Raw genomic sequence first — 16943 nt, forward strand, 5'->3', positions numbered from 1 at the left:
ACAACTTGACATTTTCAAATTGCATTATGAATATCCTCTGGTCTATTTGTAAAAGAAATTGGTGATTCAGCTGCTGATATGGAAAGGAGTACGGCTGGTGACCTGGAAGAGTGTACCTGATAAATGATGGAATCAAAAAGAATATTAGCTGTACCTTTTCTAACAGAATTCTGTTATATGAGTATTGTAATTTGCTTTTGTAATTACTCACGTGTATTGCCTTTTTATTGGCACTAGAACATTCCTTTGTACCCACTGGTCTATATAATGAAATCTTGAGCTCACTCTGATTTTGAGCTGATTCTATACAAAACAATGTTGTTTTCTTATTTTTTATCTTGGTATCAGAGCCAGGTTTGGCCGCTTAGCCATGTCCACCGGTGAGAGTCAGACTCCTGGAACCCAGCCGGAGAAGACCGGTCCTGGAAACGTTAGTGATGCTCAGGGAAGCATGAACGCACAGCAAAATGCCACTGCTCAACTCATGGTGACTCCTTTCAGCAATACATTGAGTCAACCATTTTCACTAAAACTTGACAGAAATAATTTCCCATTATGGAGAACAATGGTCTCCACCATCATCAGAGGACACCGACTTGATGGGTATCTCAAAGGGCTCAAAGTTTGCCCTCCACAGTTTCTCACAATAGAGAAAACAACTGACGAAGGGGTGGAGCTTACAGAACAAGTTGTCAATCCGGAGTATGAGTCTTGGATCGTTCATGACCAGCTCTTAATGGGCTGGCTATACGGCTCAATGACAGAGGGTATCGCTTCTGAAGTAATGGGGTGCATCTCAGCTGCTCAGCTTTGGACAGCTCTCGAAGACTTGTACGGAGCTCATTCTCGCGCAAACATGGATGATTTGAGGACTAAGATACAAACTACAAGAAAGGGTGCTATGTCTATGACAGATTATTTGAAGCAAAAACGCATCTGGGCAGATTCACTTGCTTTGGCTGGAGAACCATATCCAGAACAACATCTGAATGCAAATGTTCTCTCAGGTCTGGATATTGAATATTTGGCTATTGTTTGCTTACTTGAATCTCGTTCTCAACTCACCTGGCAGGAACTTCAAAGTTCTTTACTCAGCTTTGACAGCAAGCTAGATCGATTGAACAATGTCAACAACAAACTGCTTAATTCTTCTAGGTCACTCTCTGCTAATCTTGCTCATAAGCCATACAGTTCAGGTTCGCAAGGCTTGCAACGCTCACAAGGAGGTCCTTATAATTCTGGAGGCCGTGGATCTGGGTCACAAAATAATGCATCAAGAGGAAGAGGCTATCAAGGTCGAGGAGGCAGATCTGGCCGTGGTTTTGGGTCTAAACCAACATGCCAAGTTTGTGGAAAATACGGGCATGCTGCATCTGTTTGCTATAACAGATATGATGAGTCCTATATGGGTCAGCCACCTCATTTTGAGCAAAATCAGAACAAGGAAAAACAACAACATCTTGCTGCCTTGGTTGCTACTCCTCAAATGCTCACTGATGAGAGCTGGTACGCAGATAGTGGTGCGACAAATCATTTGACAGCAGATGGTGATAAGCTTGGAAACAAAACAGATTATGGTGGTAAGGAACAAATTGTTATTGGTGATGGTAGACAACTTTCAATTAGTTCTATTGGTACTGGGTCTCTACATGTTTCAGATACTGATGCATTACTGTTAAATGATCTATTGCATGTTCCAACTATTACCAAGAATCTTATTAGTGTTTCCAAGCTGACCCGTGATAATCATGTTTCAATTGAGTTTTTCCCTCATTTTTGCTGTGTGAAAGACCTTCGAACAGGGAGAGTGGTGCTGGAAGGAACACTTAAGAACGGTCTCTATCAACTCAGCTCTCTGCCAACGTCGTCAAAATCGCCCAAAGCAAGTTCTACTCATGTTTATTCTGCTGTAACCAGTGATGTTCAGCCAAGTTGTTCTTCTAGTATTTCCCTAAAGGATACCTGGCATAGACGCCTAGGTCATCCCTCTAGCTTAGTTTTAAATCAAGTGTTGAGATTGTCAAATGTAAAGCACAATATCAATGAGAAACAGTCCTTTTGTGATGCTTGTCAATTCGGAAAATCCCATGCTTTGCCTTTTAAGAATTCGCATAACAGAGCTGCCAAAGTACTTGATTTAATTCATACAGATTTATGGGGACCAGCCCCTGTTGCATCTCATATCAATTTTCGGTACTACATACATTTTATAGATGATTATAGCCGCTATACCTGGCTGTTTCCTCTTAAACAAAAGTCAGATGCATTAAGAGCTTTTATTCAATTCAAGGCACTTGTGGAAAATCAATTTGAACAGAAAATAAAACGAATTAGGACAGATTGGGGTGGAGAGTATCAAGCGTTCACCCAACTTGTTACTGAAAATGGAATTCAGTTTACTCACTCTTGTCCTCACACTTCGGAACAAAATGGACGAGCCGAAAGGAAGCATCGACATATTGTCGAAATGGGGCTCACTCTATTGGCTCAGGCAAAAATGCCTCTGAAATACTGGTCAGAAGCCTTTCATACAGCAGTCTACCTCATTAACAGGCTGCCAACATCAGTCTTGTCTCAGAAATCCCCCTTTGAGGTACTCTACTCTCGACTTCCTGATTATCAATTTTTGAAAGTGTTTGGCTCAGCATGCTTCCCTTGCCTTCGTCCCTATCAAAGCCATAAGTTCCAATTCCACACTATCAAGTGTGTTAACTTGGGATACAGTGAGATGCACAAAGGCTACAAGTGTTTGAGTCCTCATGGGCGTATATATATATCTCGGCATGTTGTATTTAATGAGTTGGAGTTTCCATTTCATATGGGTTTTCTCAATACGACTCAACCTGAAACACCTGTCACACTTGATCTCCCTCATTCGTGGCTTCATCTCCCAGTGTACACGTCTCCAACAGCATCCAGTCTCTCTGAATCAACAAGTGTTCCCACAGCACCCTCTTCCAGTTCTCCTCTCCAGCCGTCTGTCAGCTCCTCTTCCTCTCCACGGCACGATATTGCATCTGGGTCTCCTATTACTATGTTTCCTGATGATATTGCAGGTGGTTCATCATCGTCTCCGCATGAGTTGCCCACTGCAATTCCAATTTCCTCGCCTCATGAACCACGACCTACTCATCCTATGACGACTCGCTCAAAAGCGGGAATCTTCAAACCTAAAATCTACCTGGGCCATGCTACATCCTCTTCGCCTCTACATGAACCTGCTTCAGTTGCTGAAGCTCTTCAGCAGGAGGGGTGGAACTCGGCTATGAGGGAAGAAATTGCTGCTCTCAAACGAAACAACACCTACACAGTTGTTCCTTCGCATGATTCGTATAACGTGGTCGGCTGCAAGTGGGTATTCAAGAAAAAGTTGAATGCAGATGGGAGCTTACAGCGCTTCAAAGCTCGTTTAGTTGCGAAGGGATTTCACCAACGACCCGGTCTCGACTTTGGCGAAACCTTCAGTCCTGTGGTCAAGGCAGCCACTGTTCGAGTTGTCCTTACTATAGCTGCTGCCTATGATTGGGAGGTTAGACAAATTGATATTAATAATGCTTTTTTAAATGGCATTCTGGATGAAGATGTGTATATGACACAACCTCAAGGATTTGAGGAACAGGGAAAAGAAGACTATGTGTGCAAACTTCATAAGTCAATTTATGGTCTGAAACAGGCTCCTAGAGCGTGGTATGATCAATTGCGAGACACACTGCAGAAATGGAAATTTGTGAACTCTAAAGCCGACTCATCGTTTTTCATGCTTCAAGAATCGAAGTTTATTATTATGGTATTGGTGTATGTTGACGATATAATTATAACAGGAAACAACAAAGTGGAGCTGCATTCATTTATTAATAAATAGAACAATACATTCTCATTGAAAGACCTTGGGCCATTACATTATTTCTTGGGAGTTGAGGTGTTCAGAGATGAGACTGGATTTCATTTATCACAAGGCAAATACATTACAGAATTATTACAGAAAGCAGAAATGACTCATGTGAAGCCTTGCTCTACTCCAATGGTGGCAGGTAAACCACTTTCAATCAATGATGGAGAACAGTTGACTCAGCCGACTTTCTTCAGGAGTATTGTAGGAGCTCTTCAATATCTCAGCCACACTCGCCCAGATATTTCTTTCGCAGTCAACAAGCTGAGCCAATTCCTGAAGAGTCCTACAACAGTGCACTGGAGTGCAGTAAAACGAGTACTCAGGTACTTGAAGGGCACCTTGCATCATGGAATACATATATCTCCTTCCAACACGCTCAACTTAGTCGGCTTCTCTGATGCGGACTGGGCATGTTGTCCAGATGATAGGAAATCAGTAGCTGGCTATTGTGTTTTCTTGGGAGAGTCTTTAATTTCCTGGTCCTCGAAGAAGCAAACAGTTGTAGCTCGCTCAAGCACGGAGTCGGAATACAGAGCTTTGGCCCAACTTGCTGCAGAACTGTCCTGGCTAGAAGGCTTACTCGCTGAAATGAAGTTCAAACTGACTGCTACACCTGTTATATGGTGCGACAACATGAGTGCTAGTGCACTGGCATCAAATCCTGTTTATCATGCTAGAACAAAGCACATAGAGCTTGATGTGCATTTCATCAGAGATAAAATTCTGCAAAAGACTCTTGAAATCAGATATGTCCCTTCACATGACCAAATAGCTGACTGTCTAACTAAAGGGCTGTCTCCATCTCGCTTCCAATTTTTAATCAGCAAACTCAATGTTATTTCATCCCCATTTCGTTTGAGGGGTGGTGTAAAAGAAATTGGTGATTTAGCTGCTGATATGGAAAGGAGTACGGCTGGTGACCTGGAAGAGTGTACCTGATAAATGATGGAATCAAAAAGAATATTAGCTGTACCTTTTCTAACAGAATTCTGTTATATGGGTATTGTAATTTGCTTTTGTAATTACTCACGTGTATTGCCTTTTTATTGGCACTAGAACATTCCTTTGTACCCACTGGTCTATATAATGAAATCTTGAGCTCACTCTGATTTTGAGCTGATTCTATACAAAACAGTGTTGTTTTCTTATTTTTTATCTCTATTCACTCCAGTCCACTGCACAATCTGGTTAACAGGTAAATCTCCCTATGAAATAAAGCTTTGTTATTAGTAGGAAGCCAATGTGGTGGCTCAACTTCCATGAAAAGTGTTTAACTTTTATGAAAGTTCCACCAATTCTATGTTTTTGACATATCTGATGCCTCTGCATCCTCTCTTCAACTCCAAGTATGTACCTACTGCTCACTGATGAGAGTATTCGCCTTCTTTTGCAAAATGTCAAATAAGTCTTTCTTCATGGTCGAACGAGCCAACCGACCGAAATACTCGAAATTAATGTTGCATCTTAAAGAACACGTTAATCACCTCCACATTCCATTCTCTTGATGCGATTCTTTAATCAACAACTTTCAATTCTTCATGCAGATAAAGTTTATTGTAAAAAATAAAATCACGTTTGGTTGAAAGGAATGAAATTGAAGGAATATAAATGAGAATGAGATAAGAATATAATTAAATAAAAATTAAGATAAAAAAATTTGATAAGAATAATTATTAAAAAAAATTCAATCTTTTCTTCAATTTTCAAAAGGAATAAGAAAATGACTATTTTGTCCATGTCTACTCCTTTACTTGTAGGGCATTGTTATGTATCATCCGGCAAATCGTGGATCTACAGCTACCACTCTGGGCCTATGTATGGCCCAAAACTTTGCATTATGTGTTGCAAAAGGTCTAGACAGAATAGCAAAAATGCTGCAAATATTTAAATAATTGCAAATTTAGCAAATAAAAATATGTGCTAATATCAGGTGGTTTGATATTTTTCAAATACTTTCATGACTTGATATTTTCAAAAAGGAATAAGTCTGTATCATATTTTTTTAAAAATATTTAATTTAAAAACTACTATTGACTTTAATTTTATCACATATATATTATTTAAACTGAGAATGAAAACCTAAAACTAATAATCACAGTGTTTAAATCACTACAATACGCGATACAAATGAATTGAAATTAGTCAACATATTCAAGTGAAAGTATTATTTAGTCATTTTTGAAGATATATATTTTTTTCACCATCATAAAATATTACTAGGTGCTCTAAAACACTTATAAATAGAATTATAATTCCAAACACATTTTGTGCTCGTCCGGTAAAAATTTTGTTTTTGAATTTTTTAAACATAAAATTAGAAATATTACTTTATTTTTATTTCTTTATTTTTTAAAAATAAAAATATATTTGGTAATTATTTTTGTTTTGTAAAAACAAAAAATAATAAACGCATTTAATAATTTTAATTTTAATTTTTTGTTTAACAATATAAGATATTGATTTGGATAAGAGAAGAAAAAAATATTGAAAATTGTTTAAAAAAAATTTAAAAGTAAAAAAGTTCTATTTTCAAATTTTAATAAATTCTAATTAAAATTTAAAAAATAATAAATAAAAATAGAATTACCAAACAATACATTTGTATGTCATAACTCAATATTTTTATTAGTAATTAACAAAAAAAAAATTATGTCACTTATTTAACACTAAATTTCACAAACTCGTTAAATAATCTTTTATTAAAATTAAAATCACATCAACAATTATATTTATATATTTAATTTGCACACTAATTCTCTATAATTTGGAACAGATGACATCAAATTGTACATAAAATTAGCTAAGGCATTTATATTTTTAGATTTATTAAAATAATTACATCAGTCACCAGTAATGACAAAAAAAGGAGTGAATCTTAGCTTCCTTCAATGTCGGTGATAATTCTAACATGACTGTATGTATATATAGTTTTTATTTATTTATATAATATATGATAAATAAATAAAAAAACATAAATTAAGAAATGGACAAGATGATGGCTGCTTGAGCGTGTAGGGCGCGTGCACGCAGTGCGGCTGGGGAAAGACTTTCTGTTTTTCTTTTCTTTTTTAAAATAAATTAAAATGAGCACGTGAGTATCGAACACAGACAGCTCATTGCCATAGTTACATGACGCGCTTTCGATTCCCGAATGAGAAGGACATTATCGACTTTTCACACACATTCACGTAATGAAAAAAGTTAATTATTTCTGATAAAAATATAGGGTAATACTACGGTGTATGCCTGAAAAGGTATGCACTGGTGCACCGGTGTATATCTTTTGTGATTTTTTGCATTTTTTGGTTCGTGAATAGTTTTTAGTGCGAATTTTTTTTATAATTATATTTATTGTAGTTATTTAGAGCATCCTGCAAATTTTCAAGAAATTCTGAATAATGTACAATGCCGAAAACTAGGTTCAAAAGACTGTTTTCCACTCGTATAAAAAAAATTAATCATGAGTGTAATAATCTGTTTGAACCTAGTTTTCGGTATTGTAAATTATTTGGAATTTCCTGAAAATTTGCAGGATGCTCTAAATAACTACAATAAATACAGCCATAAAAAAAATCGCGTCGAAAATTGTTCACGAGCCGAGAAATACAAAAAGTCACATAATGTATGCACCATAGCAATACCCATATAAATATATACTCCAAAAGAAGCTTCTTATGACATAATAAATAAAGCACCCAAAATATGCATATAAACATTTCACCCCCGTTAGCATAACCAATTTTATTTATCAAAATTGAAATCCAAACTTTTAAAAAGTAGTGTCATACAATAGTATGTAATAATTTAATACACATATCATTACTATAAAATAAATAGAGTATGAGTGCTCATGATCTAACATTTTTGTCACTAACCAATCCAATTCAATTAAATGTTCGATATTGTAAATGGGTATCCAATTCAATCTAATTTGCCTTCAAAATCCAATCTAATTACAATCCAATTATAATTGAACTATAATCGGATTGGTTAGATTTTTTTAATCATTTTTTTTATATCTTAACTTGAATTCTAATATTAAAAAGACTAACAAATAAAAAAATTATACAAAAAAACTAACGATATTTATTAATAATAATACATTGAAACCTTAATAATGACCACATATATACTATATGACAACCAATATAAACTTTTATGATTAAATATATTTATATTTAATATAATATATGTAATGGTCCCTGAAGTTATTTTTAACGCCCCACGTCACTATGGCTGTTTCTCGGAATGAAGACTAGTCCTGCTAACCAACACAAGTATTTCCAGCGTGCTTTGTCCTCACTCGCACACTTCTTGAGAAAACTTCCCAAGAGGTCACCTATCTTTAGATTACTCCAGGTCAAGCTCGCTTAACTTTGGAATTCTTAAGTGATGGACTACCAAAAAGAAGATGCATCTTGTTAATATAGGTAGTACCCATCAATCAATTTAAGTCATCTTCAACTGTGTAGTCTCATATTTACACAGTCTTAGAATCATCACACTTGACCTTCCCCAGGCAGTGTGGCATTTCACAACTTTACCCGGTCTTTCCCTCTATGGATCACGAGATTCTGACTGTCACAATATATATAAATATAAATATATAAATAATTAGAACCAATCAAATCCAATTAACATTCAATTTTTTAAATTCAATTCAATCTAATTAAATATATATTTTTTTTGTAATTGGATTGATTTTAATTAGTTTGAGATAATTTAATTTGTTTGGATCCCGAGCAACCTAAATTAGGAGTGTACCATGTGTAAAGTGGTGACTAATTAATCACTATTATTAGTTAGTCAGCACATTCTAAATCTGATTTTTTCAAGATTAAATATTTTAACAAAATAAACACTATTTATTACCCTAAAAATAAAAAATAAAAAATTATTTATTATGTTTCACAGGTCACATGTGACCAATAATTGAATACCGTTTTTAACCAATAGTCTATGGTACAAGGATCGTGACTGTAAGGACCTTTATTAGTTAGTTAATGAAAATGACTTGGCCATTTCATGTTTTTGATTAAGAAAATATTATTAATTAAAATTTGAAGAGAATAAGTAAAAAAAAAAACTTTATAATTATGAAAAAATAAAAGAAATGAGAGAAGTTTACAAATTTATCTCACTAAAATGTTTTTAATTTTAATAAGAAACTGAATGGATAAAAAGATAGAATTATTGGACAAAGTTATTTATAGAATACTAATGTGTTATAATTATTAAATGATAATTATGATAAAAATAATAAATGTGAGTAAAATAAAAGCAATGGTAAATATATTGTTATGAAAATAATACTAAATATAAGTTGTATCTGTTTATAGTAAAATTTATCCCAGTTTTTTCTTTCTTTTTTTTCTTAGAGATTTGTATGAAGTTCTGGATTTTGAACTTCCTTATTTATTATTTATTTTGAATCAATAGTGGAAAAAATATATATATTTATATTTTTTGTAAAATAACATTTTGGACAAAATCCACAAAGAATTATTTAAAATAAAAAATATATATACAAATTGACTATAAAAAACTAATTTATTATTACTACTCCATTGTGTTTCACGTTTATACAAATTACAGATTCACTTTCACGTGTAGTTTGTCAGTTCTTCTTTGTCCAAACAAAACTTTCAATCCAATCTCTATTATTGGTGTCGTTTTGCTATGAGAAAATAAAACTAAACAATATAATTGAAATTATTTCATTTTAAATGTTAAAAATTGAGCCCATTTTGACACCATATACATGATTTTTATAATGCATTTCAATAATATATTCTTTGATAATTACTAATTATTGTAACGTGTTTATTTGAAAATGGCAATGAAGAAGAGGTTGACTTGATAATAGGCCAATCAAGGATTTTATCACAAATTAATTATTTTTTTAACAATTTTTTTTTAAGGGTTTATATATTTTTGGGCTCTGTATTTTGTCTCATTACTTGTTTGGACCCTGTGTTTTGATAAATTATTTTTTGGACCCTATGTTTTGTAAAATGGCTCAAATAGAACCATAAATCCAATTTTTGTCAAAGTTTTCTCAACTGAAATCGCAAATAATTCACCAATCTAACAATTCAGAACAAAAATAAAATAATTTTGCTTAAAAACCGTGTTGTTGTATTCAATTTTTTCTTCATCAAAATTGAGTTTAGGGGTCTATTTGAACTGTTTTAAAAAAATATAGGGTCTAAAAATAAATTTTTTAAAATACAGGGTCCAAACAGGTAATTAAAAAAAATAAAGAGTTCAAAAATGTATAAATTTTTTTTTTAAATATTGTTACGGAGCATATCATGCCTAACATTACACGATAAAGTAATTTAATATCAGATCTCGTATATTTTGTTTTAAATTTGAATATAGGAGACTTGATATTAAATTATACAAATTATAATTTGTCGTATAATATAGTATTGAGAACCTTAAAATGTCAAATAAGAATACTAAATATTTTTACTACTCGTCCATATAGCAAAAAATAAAGTAAAATAAAATCTAAAGGCAGCAAAATGATATAGAAATGACTAAGACTACACTTAGAACTAGGGGTGGCAATTTGGGTCACGACACGATGACACGACACGACACGACACGACACGATTAAGGTAAACACGAACACGACACGTTTAATAATCGTGTCGTGTTCGTGTTTGAGTTTTTGACACGTTTAATAATCGTGTCGTGTTCGTGTTCGTGTTTACCTTAATCGTGTCGTGTCATAATCGTGTCAACCCATTTAATAATCGTGTCAGACATGATAACACGAATACTTTACATAGATTTTTTCGTATAATTATGATTAATCGTGTCATAATCGTGTTATCGTGTTCGTGTCGTGTTGACCCGTTTAATAATCGTGTCGTGTTCGTGTTTATATTTTTGACACGTTTAATAATCGTGTCGTGTTCGTGTTGACCTTAATCGTGTCGTGTCATAATCGTGTTGACACGAATCTGACACGTTTACACGAATTGCCACCCCTACTTAGAACCGCTAGATCTATACTTTTAACTATCAAATTCTTCACTTTTAGTAATATTTGTAAATTATTAATAATATATTACTTTTTAGTGAAAACAACAATGGTTACTTTTTTTAATTTCAGAAGAAGAAAATGGAAAAAAAATTGTATTACCATAAAGTATTGACAAAGGAGTCCTATGATTTTTTATTTTTATTTGAGAATATAGTAAAATATATCTATATGAATATGGCAAAGTGACAACTTTCACAAAATAATTATCTTTTTCTTTATCTAATTAGTTAGAAACAACCAAGAAGGTGTTAGTACAACCTGCCATATCTAATTTCAAATCTTTCATACGCTAATACTACCAAAACTTTTTCATAATAAAATTAATTATTATTATTTTTATATATAATTAAAATTAATCCACTCACTCACATTTTGTTGCAAAGGCACTAACTATTGTATTATGGTTTTTATTTTTATTTTGAATGGGGTTAGGTTTTCATTATTGATGTTAACTTTTTTGCTAGTCATTGCAAAAAGTTGATTCAATAATAAAAAAAGATGCAAAATTAGTGTTAACTATTATAAACTTTTTTAATATTTTGTTTTTGTAAATATAATAAGGGTTTATATAATTTTGGATTATGTATTTTGTCTAATTACTTGTTTGGACCATGTGTTTTGATAAATTACTTTTAGACCATATGTGTTTTTAAAATGGTTAAAATAGAACCCTAAACCCGATTTTAGTCAATGTTTTCTCAACTAAAATCACAAATAACTTACCAAACTAACAATTCAGAACAAAAATACAATCATTCAGCTTAAAAACTGTGTTGTTATATTTAATTTTTTCTTCATCAAAATTGAGTTTAAGGTTCTATTTTAATTATTTTACAAAATATAAAGTCCAAAAAATAATTTATCAAAATACAAAGTGTAAACAATTAATTAGATAAAATACATGGTAAAAAAAAATATAAACCCATATAATAATAATAATAATAATAAAGAGTAGTTGAGGTAAAATGAGTCTCAAATTTTAGCATTGCAATGTCAAAAAGTTAGGCCATTTATACCATTGTTGAGTTGGAAAATTTTAATTAATAAATAATATTTGTTCTTAATCACAATCTATGTATCAATTCATAACAAAAGGAAAATTGCCAAACAATTGTTTTGAAAAAAAAAAAGGCAACTTATTTCATTTCTTACTAATTATAAATTTTGTAGTTTCCCTTTTCCCACTTGGAAAAAAAAAATTGTGGATAAATGTGGTTCTTCTTTTACCAAATTAATCCACAATTATGACATTAATGCATATTAATTTTTATTTAAATTTCCGAAAAAGAAAATTCCACGTGGGATGTGAATAAGGCGCGTAGATAAACCATTTTACAGACTCTCGAGTGGGCCCCACTGGGCCCACTCTACGAAGGCTCACATTCTCTGTCTCTCTCTCTCTCCTTTTCCTTTCAGTTTCTTTAAATAAATACAGGCCCTTCGTTTCCCTCTCCAAACCCAAAAATCTCTCACTGTCGTTCCTTACTAACACATCCCCTTGCGTACGTTAGCATCTCGAAACCCATTTCAGTAGAGAGAGAAACCGAAAGAGAAAGAGAAAGAGTATTAAGCTATTTTTTTGTTTTGTTTAGAGAGAGAAAGAGAAGACGATAATGGCGTCGCCGACGAGAGTAGATCTGGATGGGAATCCGATTAAGCCAATGACGATATGCATGATCGGAGCTGGTGGTTTCATTGGCTCTCACCTCTGCGAGAAGCTCATGCACGAAACTCCTCACAAGATCTTGGCCCTTGATGTCTACAACGACAAGATCAGGCACCTCCTTGAGCCTGAGACTGCCGAATATGCTGATCGTATCCAGTTTCACCGACTCAACATCAAGCACGATTCTCGGCTTGAAGGCCTCATCAAGATGGCAGATCTGGTCCGTCATTGTTGTTTATAGCTGTTTTTCTCTTTCTTGATTCGTGGCATTTAAATGGCGGTTCTTGATTTTGATTGTGATTTTCTTGTGTAGACGATAAATCTTGCCGCGATCTGTACGCCGGCGGACTACAACACACGCCCGCTCGACACCATTTACAGCAACTTCATTGATGCTCTTCCTGTGGTACGTTGAATACGGATAAGGATAACCTTTTTGTCTTGTTTTTGTAACTGTTGAAAATATTTTGTTTGGCTGTGGCAGAGAATTTGATTGATTGAAGTGGATTTGTGTGTTCTTTCGTTTTCGATTTTAGGTGAAGTACTGTTCGGAAAACAATAAGAGGCTCATTCACTTCTCTACCTGTGAAGTGTATGGGAAAACGATTGGGAGCTTTCTTCCCAAAGACAGTCCTCTTCGTCAGGTATGCTATTGCTTTCGTCTTCCTCTTTTTCTGTTCTTCATGCATAATATAGATTGAATTCAGATCTGACTTTTAATTGGCAATTGTATTGTGATTAGCCTGTCTATTTTGCTGTTTCAACGGTTTGATTGTATAATTGAGGCTTTTGGTGATCTGCTGTGAATGTCGGTGGCATTGAAATGTACTGGTCAAATGTTTAATATTTGGTCAATTATTGGTGGAATAGTTGGATTTTACATGTCGGTGCAATGCTGAAGCTTAACTTCACTTGTGTTGATGCTATATTGTTAAGAATTGTGGAGTTTTGAATAATTGACAAATGTTAATTTGAGATCAATGTTATAAGAGTTCTGAAAAATCCTCCATATGTTGGATCTGTAAGTAGAGGCACTTGTTTTAATGTTCTCTTTGAGCATTTAGGAAGATTGCTTGTGTATAAGTTGTATTTGTACATTGTTTTTTGGTATTACTAATACTTAGTACCCTCTCTACTTGTGATTTTATTGGTAAGTGGACTTTTTTTTATTTTTTATTTTTTTTGCTTATTGTAGTATGTTTTAGTATTGCCTACTTAAAGAGACGTGTTCAAAGAATGTACAAATTGTTAGGTACACATTATGTTGAAATTTTTTTCTACTTTTAGAAGTACGAGTAATTCTTGATATAAACGAGATGATTCATTGTTTAACTTGCCAAGCATGATCTTTTCTTATCTAACTTTTCATAAACTGATCTTGGAATTTAACTGTGCATATGTTTTTACAGGATCCTGAGTATTATGTTCTCAAGGAAGATGCATCTCCCTGCATCTTTGGCGCTATTGACAAGCAGAGATGGTCTTATGCATGTGCAAAGCAACTGATTGAGAGGCTGATTTATGGTTTGTCAACTATTCATCTTGTGTAAGACTTAATAATTTTTATATTTTATTGTTCGATTATGATATCATATTTTGATGTTTACAGCTGAGGGTGCGGAAAATGGTCTCGAGTTCACTATTGTGAGACCTTTCAACTGGATTGGTCCTAGGATGGACTTTATTCCCGGGATTGATGGCCCAAGTGAAGGTGTTCCAAGGGTTCTTGCTTGCTTCAGTAATGTATGTTGAGTTATTCTATCTTCAATTCATTGATGTATTTGTAGTTTTTTGGTATATTTGTTGTAATCAAACTTGTACTTTTGCTGTAGAATCTCCTACGCCGAGAGCCTCTCAAGCTTGTGGATGGTGGTGAATCCCAGAGAACTTTTATCTACATAAAGGATGCTATTGAAGCTGTTCTTTTGATGATTGTGAGTTTCATTTCTCACGAATCCTTTCTGATTTAACATTTATATTTAATGCTTCTTTTTTATAATATTGGCGGCTATTTTTCTCAGGAAAATCCTGCTAGGGCCAACAGTCACATTTTCAATGTGGGCAACCCTAACAACGAAGTTACTGTCAGGCAGCTCGCCGAGATGATGACTGAGGTCAGATCATTGTCTCAGAGCTTAAAAGTTAAAAAGCATTGCTCTGTTTTGTTCTGTTCGACCAACTTATTTGTAATTTAAGACCAATTCTTTTCTTCAAACATGCAGGTTTATTCCAAGGTAAGTGGTGAACCACCAATAGATTCTCCTACCGTGGATGTAACCTCCAAAGAATTCTATGGAGTGGGATACGACGACAGTGATAAGCGAATTCCCGACATGACCATCATCAATAAGCAGCTTGGTAACTATTTTCATTCCTCATCTTATTATTCAGATCGAGATCTATAATACAAAGAGCCATTTTTTCATGGTATTGTTTTGAAAACAGGGTGGAACCCGAAGACCTCACTTTGGGACTTGCTTGAGTCGACTCTTACATACCAACATAGGACATATGCTGAGGCAATCAAGAAGGCGATTGCTAAACCATCTGGAACCAACTAGACGAAAAATTCATCTTGGGTGGCACTCAAAGGAGGGTTTCTTTCTTTCTTGCTTAGGTTTGCTGTCGTTTATCATCATCACCATCATCCTCCTGTGTTTCCTATAATTCTTTTTTTAAGAATGTGAAGATATATATATATCTTGATCATGGAATCGAATATACACTACAATTTTATTCTTTTTTTTTTTATAACTTCTTCTCTATGGTGTCGTTAGTCCTAGCAATAGTTCATCATCACTGGTAGAAAGAAAGGACCAGAAATATCATATATCCTATTTATATGTGCGTGACTAAAAGAAATGTTTCCTACTAAAATTTTCATTTTGGGCTAAACGACAATCTGTGGGCCAACCAACTTCTTATACCGAGGGAAAAGCTGTCGTTTCTCTCTTGATTTTTTTTCTTCTTTTGTTTTTCAAGGATGGCTATATTACTTTTGTTGAAGGCTGTGTTGTATTTTTTATTTAGTTTGACCTCTTGAGGCTGGGTAAATTATTATTATTTATTAAAATCTTCCATCTCTGATTCTTAGACTAAATTTTATTTTATTTGGGATCTGGTCACAAGTTTATTTATTAGTACAAATGGCAAGAAGCAGGTTATATAATATTTAAATGTGGTTTATAAAATATGTTCCATTTCTTTATGTTGTACCATGTTCACCTCTCAAGGATTTTTTAATTAATATTTTTGGTACATGGCTTTTTAGTAATTAATCTGTTTTACTAAAAAAACTCAATTTTTTTTACAGATTAGATTAAAGAAAATTATGTAGTTTAGGGTATGATTGGATCACAATTAGAAAATTGTATTTTTAAAAAGTGGGATTCTAAACTGAAAATTTGAATTTAGTGAATAAAAATATGTTTATGAAAATGTATATGGTTAAATGTCAATAAATTATTTTTTAGTTTTAAAAAATTGAATTTATGATTGGTATTAAATTTAAAAGTATAACAGACACTGAATACGTAGGATTTTGAAAAAGAACTTCACAATAAAATAAGCTTTTTTCGATTTCAATTTTCGTTAATAAATTTTAGATACAGAATTGAATTGAATTTTTAAAAACAGTTTACCAATCAAAGATGGGTTCATCAATTTCAAGTATTCAAAATCATAAAATTATATCCTAGTTGGATATCAATCAAGCCCTAGTTTTATTTTACTTATTTACCGAACACAATTAGATAATAAATCGGAATATATTTAATTTTATCCAGATTTATAATAATTATTGTTGAATTGGTTTGGACTTTGAGGTCGTATTCTTTATTAATAGTATGCAATTATGTCTTTGTCACATAGAGTTTCAAGAGAAGTGGTTGATACTTGTTTTTGACCACTGATTTAAGATTACAAATTCAGTCCACACTTTGGTTGGAAAAATGGGTTGGACTCGTTGATAATATAAACTTCGAAGATTATTCATTGAAATAGAAAAGAAAGAAAAAGAAGTGGCATGTAACGCATCGAAATAGAAAAAGATTATTCAATGCACTCAATCCACACGAAAAAGAAATAAAAAATCCTCCTATTTCTATATAAATATAGAGATGAGGCATAGCATAATAACGTATTGTGTTTTCAACTCCAAGCGTAGCAAAATATAAGCAAATACCCAACAATACAATTCTTATCTATTCCAATTATTTAAGCAAAATGTCCATCGGTTATTCTTTGGGTAGAAGATAGTAATTGGAATGAAATAATTTCTTTCTTTAAATACTGATGTCTTATTTGAATCCTAGTTCAACAAAATGATC

The 16943-nt window shown here is 33.2% G+C and overlaps 1 protein-coding gene and 1 long non-coding RNA gene across 2 annotated transcripts; one reads left to right on the top strand and one right to left on the bottom strand.

Moving 5' to 3' along the window:
- Positions 1–4317: 4317 nt before the first annotated feature.
- On the bottom strand, positions 4318–5050 carry LOC133816916 (uncharacterized). The gene is made up of 2 exons (XR_009885479.1): positions 4923–5050; positions 4318–4827 (listed from the first exon to the last, which is right to left on the bottom strand). It is a non-coding gene; the product is annotated as an uncharacterized LOC133816916 (long non-coding RNA).
- Positions 5051–12393: 7343 nt separating this feature from the next.
- Positions 12394–15693, top strand: LOC133816917 (UDP-D-apiose/UDP-D-xylose synthase 2). The gene is made up of 9 exons (XM_062249257.1): positions 12394–12835; positions 12929–13021; positions 13152–13259; positions 14025–14139; positions 14225–14358; positions 14448–14549; positions 14637–14729; positions 14838–14973; positions 15061–15693. The coding sequence occupies exons 1-9, from the start codon at positions 12563–12565 to the stop codon at positions 15174–15176; spliced, it is 1170 nt and encodes a 389-aa protein (XP_062105241.1). The 5' UTR covers positions 12394–12562; the 3' UTR covers positions 15177–15693.
- The last annotated feature ends 1250 nt before the right edge of the window (positions 15694–16943 follow it).

This window comes from Humulus lupulus, chromosome 2 (assembly GCF_963169125.1).
Source record: "Humulus lupulus chromosome 2, drHumLupu1.1, whole genome shotgun sequence".
In the NCBI taxonomy this organism is placed as follows: Eukaryota; Viridiplantae; Streptophyta; class Magnoliopsida; order Rosales; family Cannabaceae; genus Humulus; species Humulus lupulus.

What these genes read in the sequence shown, in the direction of transcription:
- LOC133816917 (XM_062249257.1), top strand. Translation starts at nt 12,563, where the DNA reads ATGGCGTCGCCGACGAGAGTAGATCTGGATGGGAATCCGATTAAGCCA. An exon ending in GATTGAGAGGCTGATTTATG is followed by an intron (nt 14,140 to 14,224) that starts GTTTGTCAACTA and finishes TGATGTTTACAG; the next exon opens with CTGAGGGTGCGGAAAATGGT. An exon ending in TCGCCGAGATGATGACTGAG is followed by an intron (nt 14,730 to 14,837) that starts GTCAGATCATTG and finishes TCAAACATGCAG; the next exon opens with GTTTATTCCAAGGTAAGTGG.